General features: G+C 41.8%; 1 protein-coding gene across 3 annotated transcripts in view; it reads left to right on the forward strand.

Annotated features, from left to right (window-relative positions):
* The window catches only part of SIRT5 (sirtuin 5), a 35,354-nt gene that overhangs the window by 6,392 nt on the left and 2,031 nt on the right, over positions 1 to 26,931 (forward strand). For 2 of the 3 annotated variants that reach the window (XM_081057118.1, XM_081057117.1), the window contains exons 2-8: positions 1,553 to 1,704; positions 5,639 to 5,772; positions 8,003 to 8,228; positions 11,003 to 11,090; positions 11,875 to 11,928; positions 13,281 to 13,404; positions 15,040 to 15,155. In XM_081057118.1, coding sequence (XP_080913244.1) covers positions 1,590 to 1,704; positions 5,639 to 5,772; positions 8,003 to 8,228; positions 11,003 to 11,090; positions 11,875 to 11,928; positions 13,281 to 13,404; positions 15,040 to 15,155 — 857 coding nt within the window. In that variant the 5' untranslated portion in view covers positions 1,553 to 1,589. The remainder of the gene's footprint in view (positions 1 to 1,552; positions 1,705 to 5,638; positions 5,773 to 8,002; positions 8,229 to 11,002; positions 11,091 to 11,874; positions 11,929 to 13,280; positions 13,405 to 15,039; positions 15,156 to 26,931) is intronic. The other variant, XM_081057119.1, reaches the window with a different exon arrangement.

Genomic DNA, 26,931 nt, shown 5'->3' on the forward strand with positions numbered 1-26,931 from the left:
TCTAGTCTCTTGCTGTTAATGACAGTGGTCTAAAGATGTGTCATTTTGGATGTGTGCAAGTCTCACTGTTGTAAAAATTTTCAGACTTGGGATTGCTAGGTCAAAGGGAAAATGCATTTGTAATTTTGATCAGTTGTCCTCCAGAGGGACTGCAAAGTTCTGGGAAATGCGTTATTTTTCTATTTTTCCTGATCTACAGACCTTTAGTCCTGAGTTCTTCCAACAGTTTGATCCACTAGATAGAAGTCAGCGCTGCCAATTACCCTTTTGGTATCATTGATCCAAATGTTGTCTTTCTCTGTCTCTGTTTTTCTTTTATAAAATTCCTCATGGATAGATAAAGATTTACTAAATGTGCTTTAAGACAGAGTTTCTTCGACGTGATGTCATCTTTATCCTATTTGTTATCATAACACATATCTTTCCTGCCTAGTTCAGTTCTCAGAATTTACATTCTCATAGAAACTGTATCTTAAGCAAAAGTTGAGAGGCCAGTGGTTTTCATACCTTTTTAAAAGCAGCAGAACCTGTTTTTCAAATGAATTCTCACATCTAATCTTTTCCCAAACCTTTAAGGCAATGGTTCTGAAACTCCAGCCTCATCTTCTAGATGTTTAGTTTTAACCTTTATCAGAATCACCTGGAGACAGATGTGGACCCCCCCACCCCACAGTTTCTGATTCTGTGGGCCTGGGGTGGAGCCCATGACTTTGCATTTCTAACAAGATCTGGGATGGTGTTGCTGCTGGTCTGGGGACCACACTTTGAGAAGGACTGCTGTAGGTCACCTAGGTGTGACTGAGAACACAAATTGAAAACAGTGGTTTAGAGGCTGAATACCATCAAGATCTGTTACTGAAAATGTTTGTTAAGGGCATTCATATATACGAGGTCTCACAATTAAGTTCACGAACTCATCCTAGAAGAAGTGCTACCTACCTCATTGCTGAATATCACTAGGGTCACCTTCAAAGTGCTCCTCTTGGGAAGCTATGTACTGACGCCAGCACCTAGTGAATCCTTCAAAGCAACTTTGGAACTCTTTTTCTGGAATGGCCATCAGCCGTCCTCATATTACCCTTGGTGTCCTGAATGTCATCAAAATGTCTTCCTTTCAATATTTCCTTTATCTTCGGGTAAAGAAAGAAGTCATTGGGGGCCAGATCAGGTGAGTAGGGAGGGTGTTCCAATACAGTTATTTGTTTACTGGCTAAAAACTCCCTCACAGACAGTGCTGTGTGAGCTGGTGCATTGTCGGGACCAAGAGCCATGAATTGTTGGCGAAGAGTTTAGGTCGTCTAACTTTTTCATGCAGCCTTTTCAGCACTTCCAAAGTAAAGTTGGTTAACTGTTTGTCCAGTTGGTACAAATTCATAATGAATAATCCCTCCGATACCAAAAAAAAGGTTAGCAGCATCGTTGCAACAAATTCGCGAACTTAATTGTCCAAACTTGTATAGACATAGACATACATACATACATATACATGTATATATGTATAGAAATACAATTATTTTCTGATTGTTTCTATTTGTTTTTGTGATTTTTCTAGATCCTATCTTAAGAATTAACACTACAAAGAAAACCTGATGGGACCATTCCAGGTTGTTCCCAGCAGATTAATTTCCCAGCTGTATTGTGGACTGAAGTCTCCTGCTGCCAAAGGAACCAAGATTTGCCTAACCATGGCTCGCCCAAGTTCAAGTAGGTCTGCCATGTCCTCAACTCCAGTGGAATTTGAAGTACCCGAAAGTTCCTGCACTTTGAGGGGGATGTCTGGGTACGGGGCAAGATTTTGGAGAAAGCCACTCTGTCCTTTTCTCCTTAGGAAAGCCGCTTCCAGGACAGGTCAGAGATGATCTCTTATTAGCACAATCCATTTAAGACATTTTGTTGCTTCTCCCAGAATATTTGCATTTAAACCTTTCACTCATGATTTGTATTCTAAACCCCTCATCTCTCTCCAGGAGAAGAAACCTGGTGATTGTCCTACAGGCTAATATGGGGTTAAGTTTTCTACTAGACAGAAATGATTTGTATCTCTACCTGAGGTAAACCCATAAGTTAACATATCTGGGCTTTTCGTCTATAATGAGTATAGAGTCTGACAGATTTATATAATAAATGGTGCTTAGGTGGGCCTATTAAACAGTGCTTCCATATGGCATTGAAAGGCCAAGCTGACCTCTTTTTGCCTCGTTTTCAACTTTTGGATAACTTTTTATGATACCGAGTCTGCTGAGACATAATAATGTCTCCTTCCATTTGGCCCAATGTCAGGAGTGATATTAAACCCAGTTCCACTCAGCTGCCCCAACGCCTTGATATGCACAGCTCTTCAGGACAGACTGTTACAGGCTGTGGCGGCACCGAGAAGAGTGTACTTGACCAAAAGTTGCCTGCCTGGGCTTGGAACCGCAAAACATCCTGTTGTGTTTTCCTTTAGCTGTTAGGAAATGTCTTTTTTTTTTTTTTTAATGAGAGATTTTGCACCACTTTTACATTATTATATCTTACATCCTGTTCTCCGAGAACCAAACCTGAGTTGACTTTTCTGTTTGTTTCTAGAAGTTGCTTAAAGTGGTCCCTTCACAGAAGTCACTGTCATCTAGGAATCTACTTGTCAGTAGGATGACAGAGTTTACATTTGGGATAGAAATGACCTTTAGAGCAGGGACAAGTTTCGTGGGTGAACTTTCAAGTCCTAAGGATGTTTGTAGGGTTTGAACCCAGGAGTCGTCTAAATAGTTCCTAGGAAAGTATTTGTACATTTTTGTAATTAGCATCTTGTTCTTTCAGGGGATTAGATCAGACTACAAACTCTGTAATTACCCAGACTGCGTTTCTTTTTTTGGAAATCTTCTGGGTTGGACAGCTTTTGTGGGCCTTAGTTTTCACACCAGTCTGTCTCGGAAAAGGGTGTGAGTTTAGGCAGAGTGTTCCCATGGCTGGCAGGTAGTTGGGCTGCTTATACCCAAAGGGAACAGTGTGCGTGAACCATCTTCATTCCTTTGAGCCTTATGCTGCCAGAAAAGTGATCCCAGAGAGCTCTGGGAAAGTGGTCAGAGTGGGAGCGAGAGCTTCTTTGTTTCTGAGAGTCTACTTTGACTGTCATTCTTACCACTAGTCACATAGAAAGGGAAAGCGAGGAGAGATGGAGCCTTCTTTGAGATTCTCTATCCTAGGCGGGCGTTAGAGGAGGCTCTTGGCGTAGGAGGGTGAGGAAGTGCCATCCCTGCCTAGAGGGAGCCATTCAGTAAGTACCAGTTTGGGGTACAAATTGAAGTCATGTTCGCTTTAATATTCAAGTTCATTGTCTCTGAGCCCCCACCCCCTATCTTTCTTTCTTTCCTCCATCCTGTCTATCACTGGTTCTATCTCTTAGGGTGTGCTCACTCAGTCCAAGGGTTAACCTTGGTTGCTGTTGCCTCCAAGGGGAAGACCAGAAAGCCTGCTCCATCAGCTGAGGGACTCACTTCCACTTTTGCAGAAATCTTCATCTTTAGCACAGGTTGGCCACTCCTAGAAGGTGTCCATTCCAGTGGCCCGGGCCGGCCACAGGCAGTGCTGGTCTGGGACTTGCTTCTCCAGGTGGAGGGCAAACAGGGAGTCTCTCTTCTCCCTTATGCTCAGCTCTGTACAGCTTAGGCCTGGCCTGCATGCTTATCCCACGTATGAGGGCTTGCAGAGCCTCACTTACTTATCCCACGTATGAGGGCTTGCACAGCCTCACTTACTTATCCCTCATATGAGGGCTTGCAGCACCACAGTGCCTGGGAGAGAAAGGTGTAGCTCTCAGCCATATGCTGTGCCCTGACCTAATCTCTGCCTCCCAGGAGAAACAGTGGCAGTTCCGAGTTGGACTCCTCATTCCTATCCTGGGATGAGGATGTTTGTTTAGGGGCAAACTCTACCTTGTGAACCACGTACAGCACTTAGCACAGAGCCTGGGGTGCAGTGAGCCCTCACTTAATGGTGGCTGCTGCCTCTGTTGGTCTGAGATCAGGGGGAAGGTGCCTGGACGTGAAGAACAAAGCCTGCGAGCTGGAGGGCAAGCCATGCACAGTAACCATGATTACTTTCTGCGTGTGATTCTCTGTGTTCAGTTCCCTTCTGTTACCCCAGGTGTCTGGTGCCATCTTGTTGTAAAGTCCAACTCTAATTTGAGCCATAAGGAGAAAGTCATGTGTCCAGATTTGGGGCTGAGCACTTGTTCATAGCTGAGGTTGGTAGTGATGCTGAGAGAAGCTAGAATCAGCAAGATCCCCAAAGGCAAGGGGACTTGGGGAGGAAGGAAGGCTTCGGGGTTCAAAGGGCCTGAGGTCAGTCCATGCGCGTGCACACACACACACACACACACACACACACACGCAAAAGCTTGCTTTTACTTTTATGAAGGAAGATGCATTCCCATCCATTAGGCTCTTTTTTTTTATTATTAAGATTTTATTGGGGAAGGGGAACAGGACTTTATTGGGGAACAGTGTGTACTTCCAGGCCTTTTTTTCAAGTCAAGTTGTTGTCCTTTCAGTCTTAGTTGTGGAGGGCACAGCTCAGCTCCAGGTCTAGTTGCCGTTGCTAGCTGCAGGGGGCACAGCCCACCATCCCTTGCGGGAGTCGAACCGGCAACCTTGTGGTTGAGAGGACATGCTCCAACCAACTGAGCCATTCCGGAGCTCAGCGGCAGCTCAGCTCAAGGTGCTGTGTTCAACCTTAGTTGCAGGGGGCAGAGCCCACTATCCCTTGCTGGACTGGAGGAGTTGAACTGGCATCCTTGTGGTTGAGAGCCCACTGACCCATGTGGGAATCGAACCGGCAGCCTTTGGAGTTAGGAGCATGGAGCTCCAACCGACTGAGCCACCGGGCCGGCCCGCATTAGGCTCTTTTAGTCATTGTAACAGCCCGGCTCTAGGAACACACAATTGTGCATGTCCAACAGCCGAGGGAACCCAGGAGAGCAGAGGGTCAGTGATTCTCAAAAGACCACACGAATGGATGGAGAGGAGGCTGAGATTCAGAGCCAGTGCTGTGGACCTGAAGGCCCAGTTTCTTTCTTAAGATGCTGTACGCTCACACATGAGGCACACGGATCGTGTCTTCATGATACAACGTTTATTTGGGTGTCTTAAAGTTTAATTTCATACAAGGTCAAGTTTCAAAATACAGGTATCCCCCGGGCCTTTTGAAGTCTGCCTTATACCACTTCGCCATTACAAAAAAACCCCACATTTGAACCTGCTTTCACTAAACGAAGGAAATCCAAAGAGGATTTTTGCTTTTACAAAAAAAAGGTGAAAAACAAAATATCGTTCAGCAATTGTTTTGCAGTGAGTTATAGAGACAGCGCACACCCCGAGCAGGGAGAGTGGCCCCTCCCAGCTCGTTCTCAGGCACGACAGGACACTCGGCACCTCAGCGTTAAGCCCCAGAGCTTTGAACTGTCTGTGGGTATCTGGGCTCTATCTCCATTTATTCTGTGCGTCTGTTAGCAAAGTGTGTCCTAAGGTAGTGGCTTCTTCACTTGATGCAAGGTTTCTTAGGAAGGCTCTGCTTTTGGATAGCGGGGGATCCTGTATGGACAATTAACGTGGGATATAAATATCCAAATGGTGATAAAGATTTTATTCTCTCCCTTTAGATATGGCCAGTTTTCGGGAGGTTTTTGCAAAAGCAAAGCACATAGTCGTCCTTTCAGGGGCTGGCATTAGTGCTGAAAGCGGGCTTCCAACTTTCAGAGGAGCTGGTGGTTATTGGAGAAAGTGGAAAGCTCAGGTGAGTAGTGTTTCCAGAACATTCAAAGGCTCTTCTAAATGAAACAATAACAGAGTTTGACTCAGAACCTATGCTCATGCCTGAAACCCAGAGAGCAAAGTTTTGAAATCATGACTCTTTTGTCCTGTTCCTTTTGGCATCAACACAGTATCCGTATTATTAAAATCTGAGATTTAAGCAAAGCAGCTAACTCTCCTTACTGTCCAGGTATGTATAGATTACATTTATTCGGATAACAGATTTCTTGTAGTAATTAAGAAGTCAATGGAGTAGGTTTTGTTTTTGGATTTGTTAAGAATTTTTATTGGGGAAGGGTTAATTAAAGTGGAATCAGAAAACCTTGGTTAGCTTAATTCATTACTTTATTATACATACTGAAATTAAATCTTACAATTTTTAAAGCTTCTGTGGACTTTTCATATTAAAACCAAAGTTGGATTATTGAAGTCTTAGGGCTTAATGTTCAAAATTTTATACGAAGGCCATAAAAATGTAAGTTCTACGGGGGTATGGATTGTTTTAAATTCAGTTTTTATTCAAGTATAATAGCCATACAATAAAATTCACCAATTTTAAGTGTAAGTTTGATGACTTTTAAAAATGTATACATAATGTAGCCACTACCGTGGTCACCATGGAATATTTCTGTGCCCCAGAAAACTCCCTCAAGGCTCTTTGTAGTAGGCTTCCTCCCCTCCCCTGGCCCAGGAAATCCCTAGTTTTGGAGGGCAGCACATTTTGTCTTTTATTCATTGCTCTGTGACTCCTCCCAGAACTCTGGCACGTGGTACTTAATAGCTCTTTGTTGGTTGAATGAAGACAATCAAATAATTCAATAATTCAACTCCATACATGAGTTCCAAATGAAAGGTTAATGTATCTGCCCTTCCTTCCTCTATTTAATGTCTCAGGATGGCAAATGTTTAGGATGTTTTGTCACCTCTCCACTGCCCTGCCTATGATGCAGACAAAGGGATCTTTACCTTAAAGGTGAAGGAGGGGAGAGGGAAGAGTGGAGGCCCTTAGGGTCCCATCAGAAGGAGGAGCCCCAGAAAGCAGTCCCTGAATTAGAGATGAAGGGCGTGAGGGGTCAACGGGTGTCAGGAGGAGCTGCCAGAGGGGTGTCAGAGCAGCTCAGAGCTTGTGGGGAAGCAAATGGAGTAGGTTTTTGTTTTTGGATTTGTTAAGAATGTTTATTGGGGAATGGTGTGTTTTTCCAAGACCCATCAGCTCTAAGTCAAGTCGTTTTCAATCTAGTTGTGGAGAGTGCAGCTCATTGGCCCACGTGGGAATCGAACCGGCGATGTTAGTGCTATGAGCACTGCGCTCTAACCGACTGAGCCAACTGGCCGCCCTGGAGTATGTTCTGACTCCAGCTGCGTTCCAGGGACACATATATCCAGGTTCACGTGTCCCACCTGTAAACTGCTTCAGGCCACTTGTGTTCTAAGTGGAGGGCAGGGTGGAAGGAAGTACAGGAGCGCTGCAGAGAATCCACAGTGTAGACGACCCACTCCCCAGATGAAGGCTGGCAATACTACCAGGTAGATAGGGACCTTTACAGTAAAATAAAATGCACAATACCACCACCGTCACAATCAAGATACAGAATTGGAGTCATTGCCAAAGGTTCCCTTGTGCCTTTTTCCTGTCGACTTCCAGCCCTAGACAGCTACTGTGCTGCTCTGTCTGTTCACCATAGATGAGATTTGTCTCTCCCAGAACAGGAAGTGTGGGCATTTTGCAATTTCACTTTTTTCCTGAACAGATGAAACTGACTTCATATATTTTGGGACACCATGAAAAAGGAGATTCAGCCTAAATTACCTTCCTGCATATTACTTTACTTCCTGTTCATAATAACTTACTTAAGTGGTAAATGGGACAGATTGCATTTAACCTGCCTTATAATTGGGGGAATTAAAACGGATTTCTCCAAGGTCCCTTGTTAGTACCAGAATTGGGACAGAGATTTCGACGCAGGCCCTTGCTCTCTGTCTGCCACACTGCATGTACCTACAGTGGACGTGTCCCAGCTTGCACCCTCCCAAAGCTGCCTGCTTCCGTTTTAGAGTAAAATGGGCCTGCAGGTGTTTCCCATGATTGGCGGTCACCCTAAGTTTCCGCCTGCGCCCCCCTTTGCCCCGCCCCCATCAGTGTTCCGGAACCCTTGTGCTTCTTTCCGTCCCTGACTCCTGTCTCCTCTCTGACCCCCCTCTCTAACCTCCAGGACCTGGCCACTCCTGAGGCCTTTGCCTACAACCCGTCACGCGTGTGGGAGTTCTACCACTACCGGCGGGAAATGATGCAGAGCGCGAAGCCGAACCCCGGGCACCTTGCCATTGCCGAGTGTGAGGCCCGGCTGCACAAGCAGGGCCGCAGGGTCACGGTCATCACCCAAAACATTGATGAGCTGCACCGTAAGGCTGGCACCAAGAACCTTCTGGAAATCCATGGTGAGCACCCTAAGCCTGAAATGGTGAGGGGAACCAGACTATGAAACATCCCTACTGCCGTTTCAGACCTGGACCCGTTGAATCAGAATCTGCATTTTGACGAGATGCCCAGTGTCTGGTGTGCACATTACCCTGGGGAGGCGCTGGTCTGCACAGTTCCCCTCCCGTGGGGTTCTGTTGAATGGTGTTGCGCTCTGAGACAACTGCCCTGCTGGGCTGAAGGAAACAGGAGGTTTGGGCCATTGAGCAGCTGTGGCTTTAGCAGGAGCTGGTCCGGAAGGACCTCTGCATTCCTGGGGGTATCAGTTTACTTTACCTTTGTCCTGCAATTGGCATGCTCCACTGAGGTGCTTCTGCTAAACCCTCAAGCCTTTAGGGAGCTGCCAGCTCAGGGGCCTTCACTGTATCAAGCCCACCAAGTTTGTGACACATGCATTTTGTCTTGGGTCCCTTTGGCTTCCCTTCTCTGCCCTGATGACACCCTCTTTTTGCCTCTTGTCTTTTTAATCCTTTCCCGTTTGTTGTCACCAAAAACCTAATACATTAATTCATACCAGAGCATAAATGGGTGTGTAAGGATTTCTTCCCCGAAGCATTTGCATTTAACAGTCTAGAAAACTTCAGTCCCAAGGAATGCTGTCTAATAGTGGGCTTTCCAGAAATAGTGACCCAGTGGGGAATGTTGCTTGTGTGTGTGTGTGTGTGTGTGTGTGTGTGTGTCGTGAAGTTGCCCATTTTTGCCTAGGCTGTGGTCACCCTGATAATAAAAGCCGAGCACTGTCCGTTTGAATCCCATTTCTCTTTTGTCCCAGCAGCAGTCAGCCACCTACTAATGGAGTGTCTTTTTGGCACCTTCTTCTGCTGGGTCTGGGCCATTTGCACATGGCTCTTCTCATTTCTCTGCAGTGTCAGAATGTAAGCTGTAGCACTTGCCATGTATAAAGTGCGGATATACCTATCTTAATTATTTTAAGGATTAAATAAGATAATGTATGCATATGAGGTGGGACTTTTTTGGTTGCAAGTGATAAGAACTGTCATCTAAATTAGGTGAAAATGAAAGCCCTTCCTTTCATCAAATTGAAGATGCCCTCGGTTTTAAGATGCATCATGTTTTTAATGTGATACTTAGAAAGAAAATAATCTGTCTAAACCATGATATCTTATTTTGTTATCCCTTAGAATTATTTTATACTTATAGAAAGGGCTTGTTAAAATTTACTTAGATACATATTTTTAGCAACTCTATCACTCTCATATAAAAAACAAAATATGGGTGAAATAAAGTGAAGACACTTGTCTCTATCCAAACAAAATGAGTGAAATAAAGTGATCAAGATATTTCTCCTGAATGACTCTGAGGCATCGATAACTGTTTTCCACACAGGGGCATGCTGTGCGCCATCAAGGGGGTCAGTGAGGCAGCATTTCCTAGGAGGGTGCTCCTCTGGTATCCTGGGCGTTCTCTTCCAAGCTGCTGACACACATTCTGCAGTTTTGATATTGGGCCTTTCTAATCAGGACTCATTTTCTTCCTCCAATGGCCCTTAAATGGTTTGTCAGCTGAAATATGCAGGGGCCGCTTTTGTCCAGTCAGGCCACTGAGCATAACGGCCAAGTCCCCACACGTTTCAGTCACTGGTGTCATCCTTCAACAAGTGTGTGCGAGCGCTGGCTGTCTCAACCACATCACATCTGGCCTGGGGCCAGTAACAACTGTCGGGCCCATCTGAATTTCAGAGATGTTACCAGGGAGCAAAGCGGCTGTATTAAAACTGATAAAATAGGTGTATCCGCTCGCAAAACTGAGGAGCCCTGGGGTGGAGGTGATGTCAGCATCAGCTCTCCTCCCTGCCTCTCCCTCTCCTTCCCTCAGCTTCATTTACTCTTGGAGTTAACCTTACTTCTCCCTCTGCGGTTGATCTGCCAGCGATGATAGCATCTGGTGGCTTCAGGCTCACTCGAGCATAGCTTTCTCCTCAGAAGACAAACCTCTGGATGGCCTGGCTTGGGTCACATACCTCCTTTTTGACCAAACACTACCGCTGGAGGGATAGGGTACTATGATTTGACCAGTCTGGAACTAGTGCCCGAGCTTGTATTTTGGGATGTGATTGACAGCTCCATCAGCTTGGTGTGGGATAGAGGAGAGGTGGCTGCTCAAAGAAATAACGCTGGACAGAATGGAACAACATGCGTCCAGTACAGTGTGTGACACGCTCAGCACAACACTGGGCACGTGGCGAATAGTTAGTGAATTGTGGTCACCATTATTGGTTTAGCTCAGTACATGGTTGCTAGTTTTAACAATTATTCTCTTCATTTATTAGTTGATTATTGATTCATTGAGCTGGTTTTGGACAAAAGATTCAAACTTCGAGTTGAAATTAAGATTCTGTAAACACATCTCAAGCTACTAAAGCTTCATCAATCATGGACTGAGTCAATTGTGCCCTTAGGTGTTGGTTGCCGTCTTCTATCCCACTGACCAGTTCAGTTCCATCCAAACATTACTCCAAGGTGATCCGAGAGTGCCTTAGTCATGTAGTAAGTTATTTCACCTGTCTCTCTTCCCTCCAGATTATAAAGTCTGGGCAGGTGCTCTCGGCTTGTTCAGTAGCACTGCATGCCTTTACATTTCCCATGATACCTAGGGTAGGCCCATTTGCTAAAATGTACACGTAAAAGCTAAATGGTTTTGTACTGTTTTGGACATGGAGACAATTGGTCTTGGTTATACTATTTCTGGTCTTGCTTAACTTGTGTTTTTCCAGGTAGCATATTTAAAACTCGATGTACCTCTTGTGGAGTTGTGGCTGAGAACCACAAGAGTCCGATTTGTCCAGCTTTATCAGGAAAAGGGTAATTATGCCGCACTACAGACTAAGTGTATGTTGTTTTCTCCTTTAAGTTGAATACAAATACGAGGAAATTGAACATTAATTTAAGAGTCCCATGGATATTTATTGGAAATAAAACTAGATACATTTGATGAAAGAAATATTTTGCTCACAATTTACAGTTAAGTGAAAACCACAGGTTCTAAATGATCCCAACTTTGTATTTAAACACACACACCTCTCTCTTTCACTCCCCATGTTAATGTATCTGTGTATAGACAATAGGCCTGAAGAAAATAAAACAAAATGTTAACAGTAATTATCATGAGTGGTAGGAGGATGGCTGATTTTGATTTCTTTATATCTTTTTGAATTTTCCTACATTTCTATGATAAACGTGTATTATTATTATTATTAGGGAAAGAAATTAAGAATAGACTTAGAACATTGAGAAAAATTGTACCTGACCATTTTACATTAGTATAAATTATACAAGTAATATATTAATATAATATCATTGCATAAGATTCAAATTATAACATATACAATAGCAATCATGAAACACCCCGTTAGCACATTGGCTGCTCCCCGCTTTCCCCACATACAAATTCCCTCTCTTGAGGTAAAACCATGTGTAATTTTTTGGTGTCTATCCTTCGAATACCCTTCTCAGTCAGCATGTATTAATTAGGAGTTTTGTGCCATCTCCTGCCAGGCAAATATATTTAACTCATGGGGTTATGTTATTTCTTTGTTCTTTGATTATACTGATGACATTCTCTTTTTTCTAATATTGCTTATTTCAGTGCTCCAGAACCCGAAACGCATGATGCCAGAATCCCAGTTGAGAAACTTCCCCGGTGGGTAAAAAACTTTGATCTCTATTTGGTGTTCCAGATTGAAAAAAGGAAAAGAAAATTAAGAATCAAAATCTAAGTTCATTTGGTGAGATGCCTCTTAAATGCACAAATGTAAAAACCATCCCTGCGCTATGAGGCCAAGAGCTAAAGAACAAAGGATGAACCAAACCAAGGTCAAGAGAACTGCTGCTTTTCCGTCCCTTTTTGCTTTGTGTTAGGACAGGACAATTTGAGGTCTGGAAAGTTTCTGAAGCTGTTATGCTGTGAAGGCTTATCTAGTCTATAGAAAGCACAGCGGTGGGTGTCTCGTAGCTGGGCAATAAACGTTAGTTACTATCATCTTCATCCCCTCCATTGTCATCAGTGTTACTAATCTAGGGTTATGGAGACAGGAAAAGTTCTTGCAAAGATGAAATTATAGGACTAAACATAATTTTCGTAGATTAAAAAATATAAAAAGAACCCTAGAAATATTTTTATGTCAAATTTTCAAAACCAGACATTAAAACAGCCCTTCTGAAAGTAGATCCATGTGATGTTCACAGGCATTGCTTGAAGAAAAGATGTTACCTGCTCAAATCACACAAGACTAAACAAAGTTCAAGTATGTTTGCTTTACTGCAGGACTTCTCAGAGCATGTCATATGCTAAAATACATTGTTACTCTCTAAAAAGTGGTTATAATATGTTAATATTTCACTGGTTTATTTAACCACAGAACCCTTTCTATTTTTCTTAATAAGGGTTTTCCTTACTAAATACTAAAGTGTGGAGCTGAAAGAACAGGGAATCCTGGGGAGTTCCTGAATAGGAGATTAATATGATGAAAATGATGTTTGGGGGAGATTATTTTAGAAGGTACATATAAGAGGACTAAGAGGTAGTAGGGAGTCAACAATGAGAGAATTTTAGTGATCGACGCTATAGAACTTGGCTAAACACAGGTCAAGAGAGAGGTGAATCTTAGAGAAAATGAGAGGAGGTCATTGATGAAATTAGGGGGTGGTTGGGGTGTTGGAGGCAGATCCGAGTCCAGTGTTCCCCCCAGGTCTCGGTAACTGAGCACAGTCCTGCCCATGAGTGTGAAGAAGTAATTGCAAAAGAGAAGGTCAAGCTTGGCTGAAACGCATTTGTCACTAATCAACCCAGACCAAATAAAAGCTTGATAAGGCAGTTCAAGTTAGTACTTCATGTTCAGGACAAGCTCATGTGAGCTGGGAGCGCAGGGATGGGGATAAGAAGGATCAGAGGTGACTGATCTGGACAGACTGGATTTGGGGCGGCCCCTGGCCTTCCTTGGGCAGACTGAGCAGGGCAGGGCTTGGGGTGGGGTTAAGGATATATTCTTACAGGTGTGAAGAGGCAGCATGTGGAGGACTGCTACGACCTCATGTAGTTTGGTTTGGAGAAAACCTGGAGCCTGCCATTCTGGAGGAGGTTCACAGAGAGCTGGCCCTCTGTGACTTATGTCTAGTGGTAGGTCACACCCTTCTCTGAAACGCCAGGACTGGGGTGGAGTTTGCTGTTGTTCCCTCTCCTTCCCTCCCCTCCCTTCTTCTCTCCTCCCCTCCTTTTTTTTCCCCTCCCCTCCCTTCCTCCCCACCTCCCTTCCTTCTCTTAAGATGCATTTTGAAGGATCTTGTGTCCTACAGAAAACCCAAGAAACAATAAATAAAAACTGATCTTAAGATATGAAAGAAACTATGGAAGACCATGGTTTGGGCTTCTCAAAGCCTTTCCTACCCCCCACAAAATCATAAAAAGAACATGTTATTGGCTCTGATTTTAAAAATAATACATGCTCATTATTAAATATAGTTGAGAAAATACAAAAAGAGTAAATTAGAAATCACTGATAATTCTACCACCCAGAAATAGTTAGTGTTAGCATTTTGGTATGTTTTCTTTTAGGCCAGGGTGAGCAGACAGTGGCCTATGGGCCACATCTGGTCTGCCACCTATTTTTGTAAATAAAGTTTTATTGGAGCACAGTACGTTCTTCTACATACAGTCCATGGCTGCTTTCACACTATATGGCATAGTTGAATGTTTGTGACAGAGACTATATGGGTTGCAAAGCCTGAAAAGATGTACTATTTGGCTTTTTACAGAAAACGTTTGCCCACCCCTGGTCTAAACCTTTTTTTATGCAGATGTACACATATTGATTAAAATTAAGAAACACATTCATACTGTATGTTCTGTTTTGAAACTCCTTTAATCATGTAGCCATTCACTTAGCATATTCCATGTCAATACATCCAAATGCACATCGTCTTTTAATTGGCTGCATGGTGTTCTAGTGCATGAATGTAAATGATGTATTTAACCAATCCTCTATTGTTGGACATTTAGGCTGTTTCAGATGTTGATGTTTTAAACAATGCTGTGGTCAATAGCTTCAGACATAACTCTTAGCATGCTCTTCAAATTATTTCTTTAGGACAAATTCCCTAGAAGTGGACTTAATTGGACAAAGGGGAGACATATTTCACCTTTTCCTTAACACATCTTTAAAAGCAGAGGCCCTGGCTCATGTGTGAATATTCGTTCAGCCAGTATTTACTGAGTGCATCCCAGCTGAGTGTAGTGTCAGTGTTCATGATAGATGGCTGGGAAAAGCTGGCTTGTAAAGTATATTGTAGTCTTCCCATTTTTGTGAGGAACGTATATTCATTGGGAAAAACCTGAAAGAATATACATCAAAATGTCAACAGTGGTTATCTTGGGGTTAGTAGGATTGTGAAAGACATGATGTTTATTCTTTGAATTATCTAACTTTAAAAAAATGGAACATAGATTATTTGCATCACTTCAAAGAGCAGAAACAAAAATAAAACTAATCCCCAAAAGGTGATGATTGAGTCATTTCTTGGCCACTCTCTTTTTGCACAACTCTCCTTTTCATAGTGTGTGTCCTCCTGAATTCCAATGATCAGCCAAAAAGACGCCGCCTAACTTCCCATTTGTCCCTGAAACACTGTCCATTTATCCCAGCCAGCTTAGCTTTCCTCACGCCTGCAATCACGAGTTTATGTGAGGTTTTCTGAAAAAATGTTTCTTTTCCCCATAGTTTGCTCATTTGTCCATTTCCATCTGTTTGCTTTGTAGGTGGGAACTTCCTCTGTGGTTTATCCTGCCGCCATGTTTGCCCCCCAGGTGTCAGCCAGGGGTGTGCCAGTGGCCGAATTTAACATGGAAACCACTCCAGCCACCAACACATTCAGGTACAAGGATTTCCAAGGTGGGAGATGGCAGGTATTGAGGTTTGAACGTGGTCAGCTAAAGAGATTTTACCTGCTGTTCTATTTTTTTTTAATTTATTTATTGGGGTGACAATTGTTAATGAAATTACATAATTTCAGGTGTACAATTCTGTACTGTTCTAATTTTTAAAAAGACACAGAGTTGTGTTTTATTTGGTCTGTATAGTTGCTTTTATGGAAGAACAGAATGTCGTTAACTGTAGATTATGGTGACTGTCTTTTTACGGTGGTTTGCCACAGGACTTTTTTTTTTTTTTTCACATTTTGAGAGTTCTTCCTTGATTCCTTAGATGTTGCTTTCATTTGTCTTTTTCAGCTAGATTTGGTCATGGCATGTAGATGTAGGCTTAGCAGGTTAGCCTGACAGAATTCCACTGCCCGCTGCTCTCATTGTGAGGCTACTTGGGCAAATTCCTCTTTGGTCTAATTACCAAGAATGTTTGTATTTGTGACCATATTATTGATCTTGTGGCTCATGTTTGTGTGGAAAGAGCACATCATCATGGTATGCATTTTTCATCTCATTTTAGGTGCCATTGTACGGCTTTACCTTTGTTTTGCTTTCTTTTTTCACCCCTGCTTTTTTGCCTTTTTTTAAAATTTGGTTTATATGTTATTGTCAGTCTGCTTAATTCCTTTCTAGAATAAGGTAGAATATAAATAACTAATATATACATTATATATAAATAACTAATATATATACACACACACATATACATACATACATACATACATAAATATATGGAATATATATATTTCACTGAAACTCTTATTATTTCTTTAATCAGTGGTTTTCACCCTCAGACTGGGCACCACTCATGAGATTCTGATATGATTGATCTGAGGTGTAGCCTGGGTATCATGACTTTTATAAGGTCCCTACGTGATTCTAATGTGCAGCAAGGATGAGAACCTCTGTTCTAAGTCTTCACTGGGAAAAAATGTGCCACAGGCTGTGTAGAAACACTTCAGTATGAGCCTCTTCAGGCAAGTTAGCTGGCGTTGGTCCTAGACTTCTCCAGATCTTTGTAATCAGTGATAGCCTGTGTTCTCACTCCATAGTTCTTCATTTGTGTGTAAGTGTGGGAACTAGGAAGACACCCTTTTTAAAAATCGCCCTCTATGTAAAACTTATACTCTGATAACTACAGAATGTTTTTTGAAAAAAAATAAAGAAGATCTAAACATATGGAAGCACATTCATGTTCATCGATGAGATAACTTAATATGTTTAAGATGGCAATATACCTCAAGTTGATTTGCAGATTCACCCAGTCCCTGTCAAAATTGTAGCTGGCTTCTTTGCTGAAATTGAGAAAGTGATCCTAAATTTCACATGAAAATGCAAGGGACCCAGAATAGCCAAAGTGAAAAGAAGAATGAAGTTGGAGAACTCAGACTTCCCAATTTCAAAACTTACTAGAAAGTTACCGTGTGGTACTGACATAAGGATAGACATATAGATCAGTGGAATCAAACTGAGAGTTAAGAATTAAGCCTTCACATTTGTGGTCAACTGATTTTTGAAAAGGTACAAAGACAAATCAATGAGGGAAAGAATAGTCTTTTTAACAAATGGTGCTAGAACAGCTGGATAGCCATGTGTAAAAGAATAAAATTGGACCCCTTCATCACACCATATACAAAAAATAACTCAAATTGGATCACAGACCTAAATATAAGAGCTAAAAATATAAACTTCTGAAAAGAAAATACAAGAATAAATCTTTGTGACCTTGAGTTTGTCAAAGCCTCCTTGATAGGACATCAAAAAACACAGGTAACATAAGAAAATAGATACATTAGACTTCATCAAAATTAAAAACTACTTCAATGGACACCATCAATATAGTGAAAAAGACAGAATGGGAAAAAATGTTTGCAAGTCTAATATTTGATAAGGGACTTGTATTCATAATATATAAAGAACTCTCACAACCTAATAATAAAAAGACAAATAACCCAATTAAAAAATGGGCCAAACATTTAAATAGACAGTTCTCCAAATATATACATATGATCATTAAGCACATTGAAAAGAGGCTAATCATCATTAATCATTAGGGAAATGCAAATTAAAACCACAACACCGTGCTACTTAACCACTAGCAGGGCTATACAGTAGACCTCCTTATCCACAGGGCATACGTTCCAAGACCCCCAGTGGATACTTGTAATCACAGATAGTATCAGACCCTATATGCACTATGTTTTGTTTCCTGTGCATACCTACCTATGGTAATGTTTAATTTATAAAGTAGGCACAGTAAGAGATTAACAATAACTGATAAAATAGAACGATTATAACAATATACTGTAATAAAAGTTATGTGAATGAAGTCTCTTTCAACAAAGCTTATTGTCCTATATTCTTGTGATGAGATGATATAATGCCTATGTGATGAAGTGAGGTACTCAGACAGCATGCAATTTAAATCTTATGAATTGTTTACTTCTGGAATTTTCCATGTAATATTTTTGGACTGCAGGTAACTGAAACTGTGGGAAGTGAAACTGCTGATATGGGGGGACTACTGTAATTTTTAAAGAGGAAAATAAGTGTTGGTAAAGAAATTGGACCCCTCATACATTGCTGGTGGGAACGTACAATGGCGCAGCTGCTTTGGAAAGCAGTCTGGCAGCTGCTCAGGTTAAATACAGAGTTAACATATGACCCAGCAGTTCTATTCCTATGTAGATAGCCAAGAGAAATGAAAAACGTGCACACAAACATGTATACATGAATGTTCATAGCAGCATTGTTCAAAATAATCAAAAAGTAGAGACAACCCAAATGTCCTTCCACTGATGAATGAATAAACAGAATTTGGTATATATACAGTAGAATATTATGAAGCCATAAAAAGAATGAAGTGCTCATACATGCCACGTAATGATGACCGTTGAAAACTTTATACCGAGTGAAAGAAACCAGACACACTAGACAAGGGAATCATATTGTATGATTCCTTTTATATGAAATGTCCAGAACAGGCTGCTTGCTGGTTAGAAACTTTGATCAAATTTGACAAGTTACCCATCGACCAGCACCAACCACAGAACAACCATCTGTTTCTTGGCCTCTTTGGGGAGCTGAGTATGTCTGTACCACTAAGTCTGGGAATTTTCCCAGATGAATATAACTTACCAGTGAAGCCAGCAATGCTTTTATCTGGGTCTCATCAAAGCTGACATTTAGAGGAGACTAGGGTGACCATCTTACCCTACTCAGTTTTTCAAGTGGAGAACCAAGCCTAGAGCCACTGGGTGGCTTTTTTAAACCCACAGCTTAACAATAGCAGAATTTTCTCTTACATCTAACATGTAACAGATTTTGGTTGAATTTTCTGTCAGAGGCCAGTAAATTACTGCCTATAGGCCAAAGTCACCCACCATCTGTATTTATAAATAAAGTTTTATTGGAACTCGGCCATGGCCATGTGTTTTGATCAACAACAGTATTGAGTAGTTGCAACAGAGACTGTCTGGCCAGCAAAGCCTAAAATATTTATTCTCTGGCTCTCTAAAGAAAAAAGTTTGCCAACCTCTGCTCTCAGTTAATAAGAAAAATAAAAATTGGAATAACGTTTGCTTTCACCTGATTTTCTTTATTACCTAAATAGGTAGCCGGAATGCTACCTACATTTTAAACTTGGATCTCAGAAGACTCTTTAGATTTTGCACAAGTTCTTTCGATTCTTTGTCCCAACCCTAACTGAGAGACAGTTATAGGATTTGCCTCACTGAAATATATAAATGAGTTCCAGTTTTGTTTTTGTCATTTTCCCCATCCCCGATGGCTGTGTTGGATGACTTCTGATAAATCATTGCTGTTAGTGTACACACTACGCATTTTCAGATTTAGGCTTTAAGATTTTGACTGTTAATCAACCCCAGGCGTCCTTGGCATTGAAGGGTCAGTGCATTTGCTGAGGCAGAAATGGGACTTGCATTCCTCCTAGGCTGGTATGCAGGGCCTGCCAAGATCCATGGGCCCCCCCACACCCTGCGACCTTCACGTTGTTCATCTTTTTATTTCTCTAAACTTTGGAATTTATTTACTAAGTCTCTACTATATTCTAGACACTGTTCTAGGTGCTTAGGATAAGATGTATCAGTCAACAAAATAGAAACTCTACCACGTGAAGATGCATTCTAGTGGCAGAGGCAAATAGTAAACAGCAAGCATAATAAATGTGCAAATTCTACAGCACGTGAAGAGGTGGGTGATAAAGCTACTGGAAAAAGCAAAGGTAGAGTTGGGGGGGTGGGATGCAGACAGCTTACAGGATTCAGTGGGGTCGTTAAGGCCAGCCTCACTGAGAAGAGATTTGAGCAGACTTGAAGGAGATGAAGGCATTAGCTAAAGAGATGATCTGGGCTGAGACCTTTCCAGACGCTGGGACCACCTGGAGCAAAGGCTCCAAGGGAAGCGTGACTGAGATTGGAGGGACAGCAAAGAGGTCAGTGTGGCTGGAGCGGAGGGGGGAAGTCCCAGAAGAGATGGTTAGGAAGGGAAGGAAGTACCATGTTTGTGTGGGGGAAGAAGTGCCCCCAGAGAAAGTGCCACCATTGCTGGTGGAGCTTAGAAGACATCGTTAGCCAGAAAATGGTTTTATAGACTACTTTAATTATGTGTTTACTTATCAAGTGTAAAGAGGTTACTTCTTTTAATTTACAGTTGACTACATTTGACAGGGAGGTTCCAGTGCCCTACGTAGCTGGATCAATAATAAGGGCCCTTTTAGTCCTGCATTTGGACCCCTAGTGGTCTGTTGATTTAAAAAAAAAACGTCACTTAAAGCAAGAAGAATAAGAAAAGGACACATAGATGCCTGAAATATTTTATTTTCACTTAAAAGCATAAATGTACATTCATTCACTTTTTTTCTTTAATAGAGCTAGGGGCCTTTTCTTTGAGTAGGAATCTGCTGATTGGAGCTTACCTTTCTTGCGTAAATCATACTCATGAGCCTCGGGGTGTTCCCCGGATTTCCCTGAAGATAAAAATCACCCCAGCCCTTATTATAAAACAAAACAGACAACCAAGAAAATCAGATCCCAAGGCCCCAGTCTACATTTCCTGAGTCAGAATTTCTAGGGCAAGAGGACTGTTTATCTGTATATATAACAAGTGCCTCAGGCGACTTTTATCATCAGGAAATCTTGGAAAACACTGGATTACAACTTCTGGTGTTGATTTTTCTTCTCTTTTTTTAAGTGGAGAAAACGTACAAAAAGAAACTTGTGACGCAATCTTTTCCACCTACAGCAAATTTAACAGAATTATTTTTAGTGACTCACTGAGTCTTTCCAAAGTATTCAGTTAATTTTCCTAGAAACAACCCTCTTTTAGCAGCTATATTTGTGCCGTTTATTACATAATTTTAAATTGGATAATTACATTAACCACTAAAAGTGGCATGAACAGATTCTGGAACATAGTCGCCTTGGTTATTCCACAACAGGAGGGGGTGGGGAAAGTGCACTGGGTGCTAGAACAGGGGTCTTCAAACATTTTTGTTCATGTACCTCTGTCACATATTTAAACTTGACATCTAAATTCTTTTAAAATCCTTAAAGAAGATTTGACTCTAAGAGTATTGCAAACAAAATACATACATTTTAAAATAAAACTTTTGTGGTTGGAAATGTATCCAGGCAAATTTGGATGGCACAAATGCTTGATAGCCATCATCATCCATTCACAAAATAAATACATCCGCCCTTTTAACAAGTGGAGCTGTCTCAGTTTTTCTTTTCGTCTTTGAACTTGTATTTCTGTTCTACTTCCACCACACCACATTTGTACTAATGTAATGTATTTTTATGCTGGAAAATCTGTTGACTACCCCAATATTTTGCAACAAAATATCATGAATTATTTAATTATTTTCAGTTTCTTAAAACTTAAAAAAAGGTCTGTTAAAAAATTCTGCTAGATTGAATTATCACTACAGTAATTTGTAGTATGTCGTTGAAAACAACAAATAAATGATAAATTTTGATTAATACTTCCATAAAAGTAAAATTTTATTGGAAATGCATTTCTCAATAGATGCATGGGACCTGAATTTGTTTAAATTAGTTTGTGTGTCCATGTACGTATTGTTAGGAGACGGAGTTCATGTTGTAACCTGTAGTCACCAGAAACGAACCTGTAGTCTGGGAAGACAGGTTTACTAACTCAACATAATGAGGGAGATTCCTTCCATGCCACAGGAATGAGGGGGCATGTCCCCAAACAAAAGAGAAGATGGAATTACAGGATTTGTTGGGAGGGTGGAATTTACATGAAACTTAAATGAAGCAGGTTTTGATAGACTCAGCAACTGGCGGAACTTTGTGGAAAGGGATTCTGTCTGCTCTGGCTGGCAAAGAGGACTCAGGGTTCCGTGTCCTTGGAAGTGACAAAGCGGAGGTAGATGGAACTGTTGTGCCCAGACACCCCTTATCTGAAGCTCTGCACCTGGGTTGGAAATCAAGGCCGAGTCTCAAGGACAAAGTGATAGCTCCTCCAGGAACAAGGGGATAGTTCATTCTTTGCTGCTTTAATTTCAAACAGTGAGGTTTCCGATACTTTATTATTTTAGAGAATAAATTTCCTCTAAAAAAAAGTGTGTAAAGTGAAAAGTACGTATTAATAGTTACTCAATGAAGGGAGTTGTTAACGACACTTCACAACTAGTCCTGGGAAAAAATATTGTATCCTATTTAACTCTGCAGCTGGCTTTAGCTTGTCTCTTATTCCCGTCTGAGGGACGGTAGGGCAGATTTTTACTGGCCAAGCTCAATTTCACCATTTCAATGTCAATTATAATTCTTAGTTTTTGCTTTTTATAGATGGAAGCACTGAGAAAGCTGGGCCACATAAACCCCTGCTTTTTATAGATGGAAATACTGAGAAAGCTGGGCCACATAAACCCCTATATGGCATTGCCACTCAGATTTTGGACCTCTTTTCAAGTTATACGCTAAAATACCCATAGTAATTTTATATCTCATTTAGTTAGCTATTAACTGACAATTTTATCAGACCCTCTTTCAGTTTTATTGAAAGCAAGAATGGAATGGCTATACTTGCATAAGGATGTGTTACCCAGTCTTTAGAAACCATTTGTTTCCTCTGCTCAACGTCGGTATTTCAAACATCTCTATTTGGCACCCCATAGGTTTTCACATTCTGGGATAAGGCACCGTTGTAAGGTTTGGGGTGGGTGAGGGTTACAGCATGCCTTTGCGAAGTGGGAGAAGACTGAAGACTGAATGTGGAAAGTCACTTTCTTGGGGAAGAGACCGCGTGGGATTGAGGGGCTGGGAATTCCCTAAAAGCTCTCCATGCCTGACTGTAATTCTTGGAGAGTCCTCAAGGGACTGTAACCACTGTGCTGCTGAGGAGCTTTCTAGTGGCCAGTGTTCAACAAGCTGCAGGTGGCAGAAGGAGCGGAAGTGCCATTTGGGATGTGGACATAAGGGATGTCCATTAGCGGCACTCTGGAGAGAAGAGAGTATTTAAGAGCTAAGGTATTCACAATTTGTGTTGTATCAATATGGATGATGAATTACATTGAGCAAATGCTTTTTTCATTTTTAATTGTGCTCACTTGGCTGTCTTATTAATAATATACTAGAAACCCTGCTTTTATTTCTTATTCAGGGTTAGGTTTTTTTTGTTTTCCTGTCCTAAGTATTTTCTCTTGAAGGAAGCAGAAATCACTGTTTTTTCTTCTTTTTCTTTAACCTCTTTCCTCCTCTTCCACCTCCTACTCCTCCTCACTCCCCCCCTCCTCTCTATTTTTCTGACTACAAGTCAGAGCTAGTTGTGAAGTCCAGTGGATGGTTTGAGAGTTCTGTTGACTCAGCTAAAATCCTTATGGTCTGCGTGGTGCATGAGGCTATTTTTCTCTTGTCCTCAGTACATTTGAATGCTGTTTTAATGTAGTATATAGATATTGTAAAACTTTACAACTTCAATTATAACTTTGGCAATACAATCATGAAATACTCTTTACAATTATGTCTCTCTCTACCCCTTAAAATAAAATTATTATTTATAGCCCCTAAATTCTAGGGAGTTGGTTTCCTATATTACCTTGGTCACAAGGGCCAACCCATAGTGAAATGTCTACATTTTGAGATGTCAGAAGCTAGATGAAAGAAGACACAAAAATCCCGAATACTATATTTGTGAGAATTTGGATTTTCCTCTGCATGTAATTAAGAGATGTGTAACTGAGCTGGTCAAGATGGAGGACGAGGGAGAATGATCGAAGATAGTCCAGTAGGTAAACACTGCTTGCCTCATCTCGTGAACACATCAAAATTACAACTAAATTATAGAACAATCAACCTGGAGAATCATCTGAAATCTAGCTGAACAGAAGTTTTATAACTAAGGATATAAAGAAGCTGCATTGAGACTGGTGGGAGAGGCAAAAATGCCAAACAGGCTGGTCCCATATCTATGTATGGCAGAGGAAAATTGGGAGGGACATCTTGGCCACAGAGGTTCCCCACAGAGAAGCAAGGAACCTCAGCTTCATACCAGGCTCCCCAGCCAGGAGTATTGGTGCTGGGAAGAGGAGCCCTCACAACATGTGGTTGTGAAAAGCAGTGGGGACTCCAACCATCTAGGTGGGACGGAAGGCGGCTGGAAAACCTGGCGTCCTCTTAAAGGGACCGCACACAGATTCACTCGCTCACAGGTACTCACCCAGGGCTCTGGTGGAGGGATAGTAACTCAGGGGGCATTGGAGACATACGGTGGTCAGACTGAGGTGATTGACTTTGGGGTGTGAGCTAGAAGATAGTTGCCATTTTCCCTGTGCGGGATCCTTTACCCATGCAACCAGCAGGTGGCTGCCATCTTTCCCGTGTTGAGCCTGCCCCCTAAGCTTAAAGCCAAATCTGAGTCTGATTGGCTTGGTGAGCTCCACAGCTGTGCCATGCTGACTCACTGAGACCCCGTCAAACCCAACTCTGTAATGCAGGAGGCTTTATCAACTGAACCTTTTCAGAGCTGGCAACATGCAGCAGGTGGCAGCAGGCCTTGGAGTGTCCTGGCTTTTTGTGGAGCTACCCCAGGCCCATTAATGGTGGCAGTTATCCTCAGTTCCCACACACCTTCAGGTCCAGTACAGGCAGCGACCAACCATGGGTCACTTTGTAGCTCCTACCAGCTAGTCCCTGGCCAGTCACAGGCAGTGGGTGACCTGGGGCTGCACCAGAACCCCTCGCAATAGGCCCTAGAACCAACATACTTGGAGGTTGGCCTCTGACCACAGCAGAGCACTGTCCAATTAGCCCCACAAGTGGTACACCCAAATGGCGGTCTCAACAGGCACCAGAGCCCGTTGGGGTGAATTCCGCCATCTGTGGGGTAAGACCCCCTACATAGCAGCTCATAAGCTGTGGACATGGCCAAACACCACAGCCAATCAGCCTGTGGATCAATAGCACCCACTAATGTGCCAATAGCAATCAAGGCTCAACTATAACAGGAGGGCACACGCAACCCACACAAAGGACACCCCTGGAGCACCTGGAGCAGGTGACCAGGGAGACTGTGCCACTGGGCCCCACAGGGTACATACTACATAGGGCCACATGGCAAGAGATGTAGCCGACCTACCTAATACATCGAAACAAACAGAGGCAGCCAAAACGAGGAGACAAACATCCCAAATGAAAGAACAGGAGAAAACTCCAGAAAAAGAACTAAATGAAATGGAGGCAAGCAACCTACCAAAGACAGAGTTCAAAACACTGGTTATAAGGATGCTCAAGGAATTCAGTGAGAACTTCAACAAAGAGATAGCAAGCATAAAAAGACATAGAATCCATAAAAAAGAATCCGTTGAAGTGAAGAATACAATAATTGAAATGAAAAATGGACTAGAAAGACTCAGCAGCAGACTAGATGAAGCAGAGGATGGAATCAATGATTTGGAAGACAAGGTAGCAGGAAACACCCAATGGGAACAGCAAAAAGAAAAAATAATGAAAAAAAATGAGGATAGTTTAAGAGACTTCTGGGACAACATGAAACGTAACAACATTCGCATCATAAGGGTACCAGAAGGAGAAGAGAGAAAGCAAGGGATTGAGAACCTATTTGAAAAAATAATGACTGAAAACTTTCTTAACCTGGCAAAGAAAATAGACATACCAGTCTAGGAAGTGTAGAGAGTCCCAAACAAGATGAACCCAAACAGGCCCACACCAAGACACATTATAATTAGAATGGCAAAGGTTAAAGATAAAGAATCCCAAAAGCAGCAAGAGAAAGGCAACTATTAGGTTGGTGCAAAAGTAATTGTGGTTTAAAAGGTTAAAAATAATCACAAAAACTGCAATTACTTTTGCACCAACCTAACAGCAACTTTTAATGGAGCTCCCATAAGATTGTCAGCTGATTTCTCAACAAAAACTTTGCAAGCCAGAAGAGACTGGCAGGAAATATTCAAAGTGATGAAAAGAAAGGATCTACAACCAAGACTACCCAGTAAGGCGCTCATTTAGAATCAAAGGACAGATAAAGAGCTTTCCAGACCAGAAAAAATTAAAGCAGTTCATCACTACCAAACCAGTATTACAAGGAATGTTAGAGGGACTTCTTTAAGATTGGGGGGGAGGGGAGATAAAAAATATGAATAATAAAATGGCAGTTGTTACATATCTATCCACAAGTACTTTCAATGGATTAAATGCTTCAATAAAAATCACAGCATGGTTGATTGGATAAGAAAACAAAACCCTTCCATATACTGCCTACAAGACTTGCTTCAGATTGAAAGACACACACAAATGGAAAGTAAAGGGATGGAAAAAAGTATTTTATGAAAATGGAAATGGAAAAAAACTGAAAAACCTGGGGTAGCAATACTTATGCCAGACAAAATAGATTTCAAAACAAATGCTATAAAAAGAGACAAAGAAGGACCCAGTAATCCCACTTCTGGGCATTTATTTGAAGAAACCCAAAATGCTACTTTGAGGGGACGTGTGCATCCGTATGTTCACTGCAGCCGTGTTTACAATGGCCAAAATGTGGAGGCAGCCTGGGGGTCCGTCGATGGAAGAATGGATAAAGAGGAGGTGGTACATACATACAATGGGATATTGCTGGGCCAGGGAAGGGTAATGGGTTCTTGTCATCTGTAGCAGCATGGATGGACCTGGAGGGCATTATGCTGAGTGGAGTATGAGACAGACCAAGACAGATGCAATGTGATTTCGCTTACATGTGGAATCTAAGAACAAAATAAGCAAACAAAAAAGAAACAAACTCATACATACAGAGAACATTTTGATGGTTGCCAGATGGGAGGGGGTTTGGGGATGTGTGTGAAAGAAGGGGAAGGGATTAAGCAGTACAAATTGGTTGTTACAAAGTAGTTATGGGCATGTAGGGTATAACATTAGAATTACAGTCAATATCGTTGTAGTAAGTGTGTATGGTGTCAGATGGCTACTAGATTTGTTGGGGTTATAGATGGGTTAGGGGGCAGGTTGAAAAAAGGGAAGGAATTAAGAAATACAAACTGGTAGTTACAAAATAGTCATGGAGACGTAAAGTAAAGCACAGGGAATATAGTCAGTAATATGGTAATAACTTATGAATAGTGCCAGGTGGGTACTAGACTAGTCAGGGAGAATCACTTCTTAAATTATACAGATGTCTAACCACTATGCTGTACAACTGAAATTAATATAACATTGAATGTCAGCTGTAATT

The sequence above is a fragment of the Rhinolophus hipposideros genome, assembly GCF_964194185.1.
Source record: "Rhinolophus hipposideros genome assembly, chromosome: 8".
NCBI classification, from domain to species: domain Eukaryota; kingdom Metazoa; phylum Chordata; class Mammalia; order Chiroptera; family Rhinolophidae; genus Rhinolophus; species Rhinolophus hipposideros.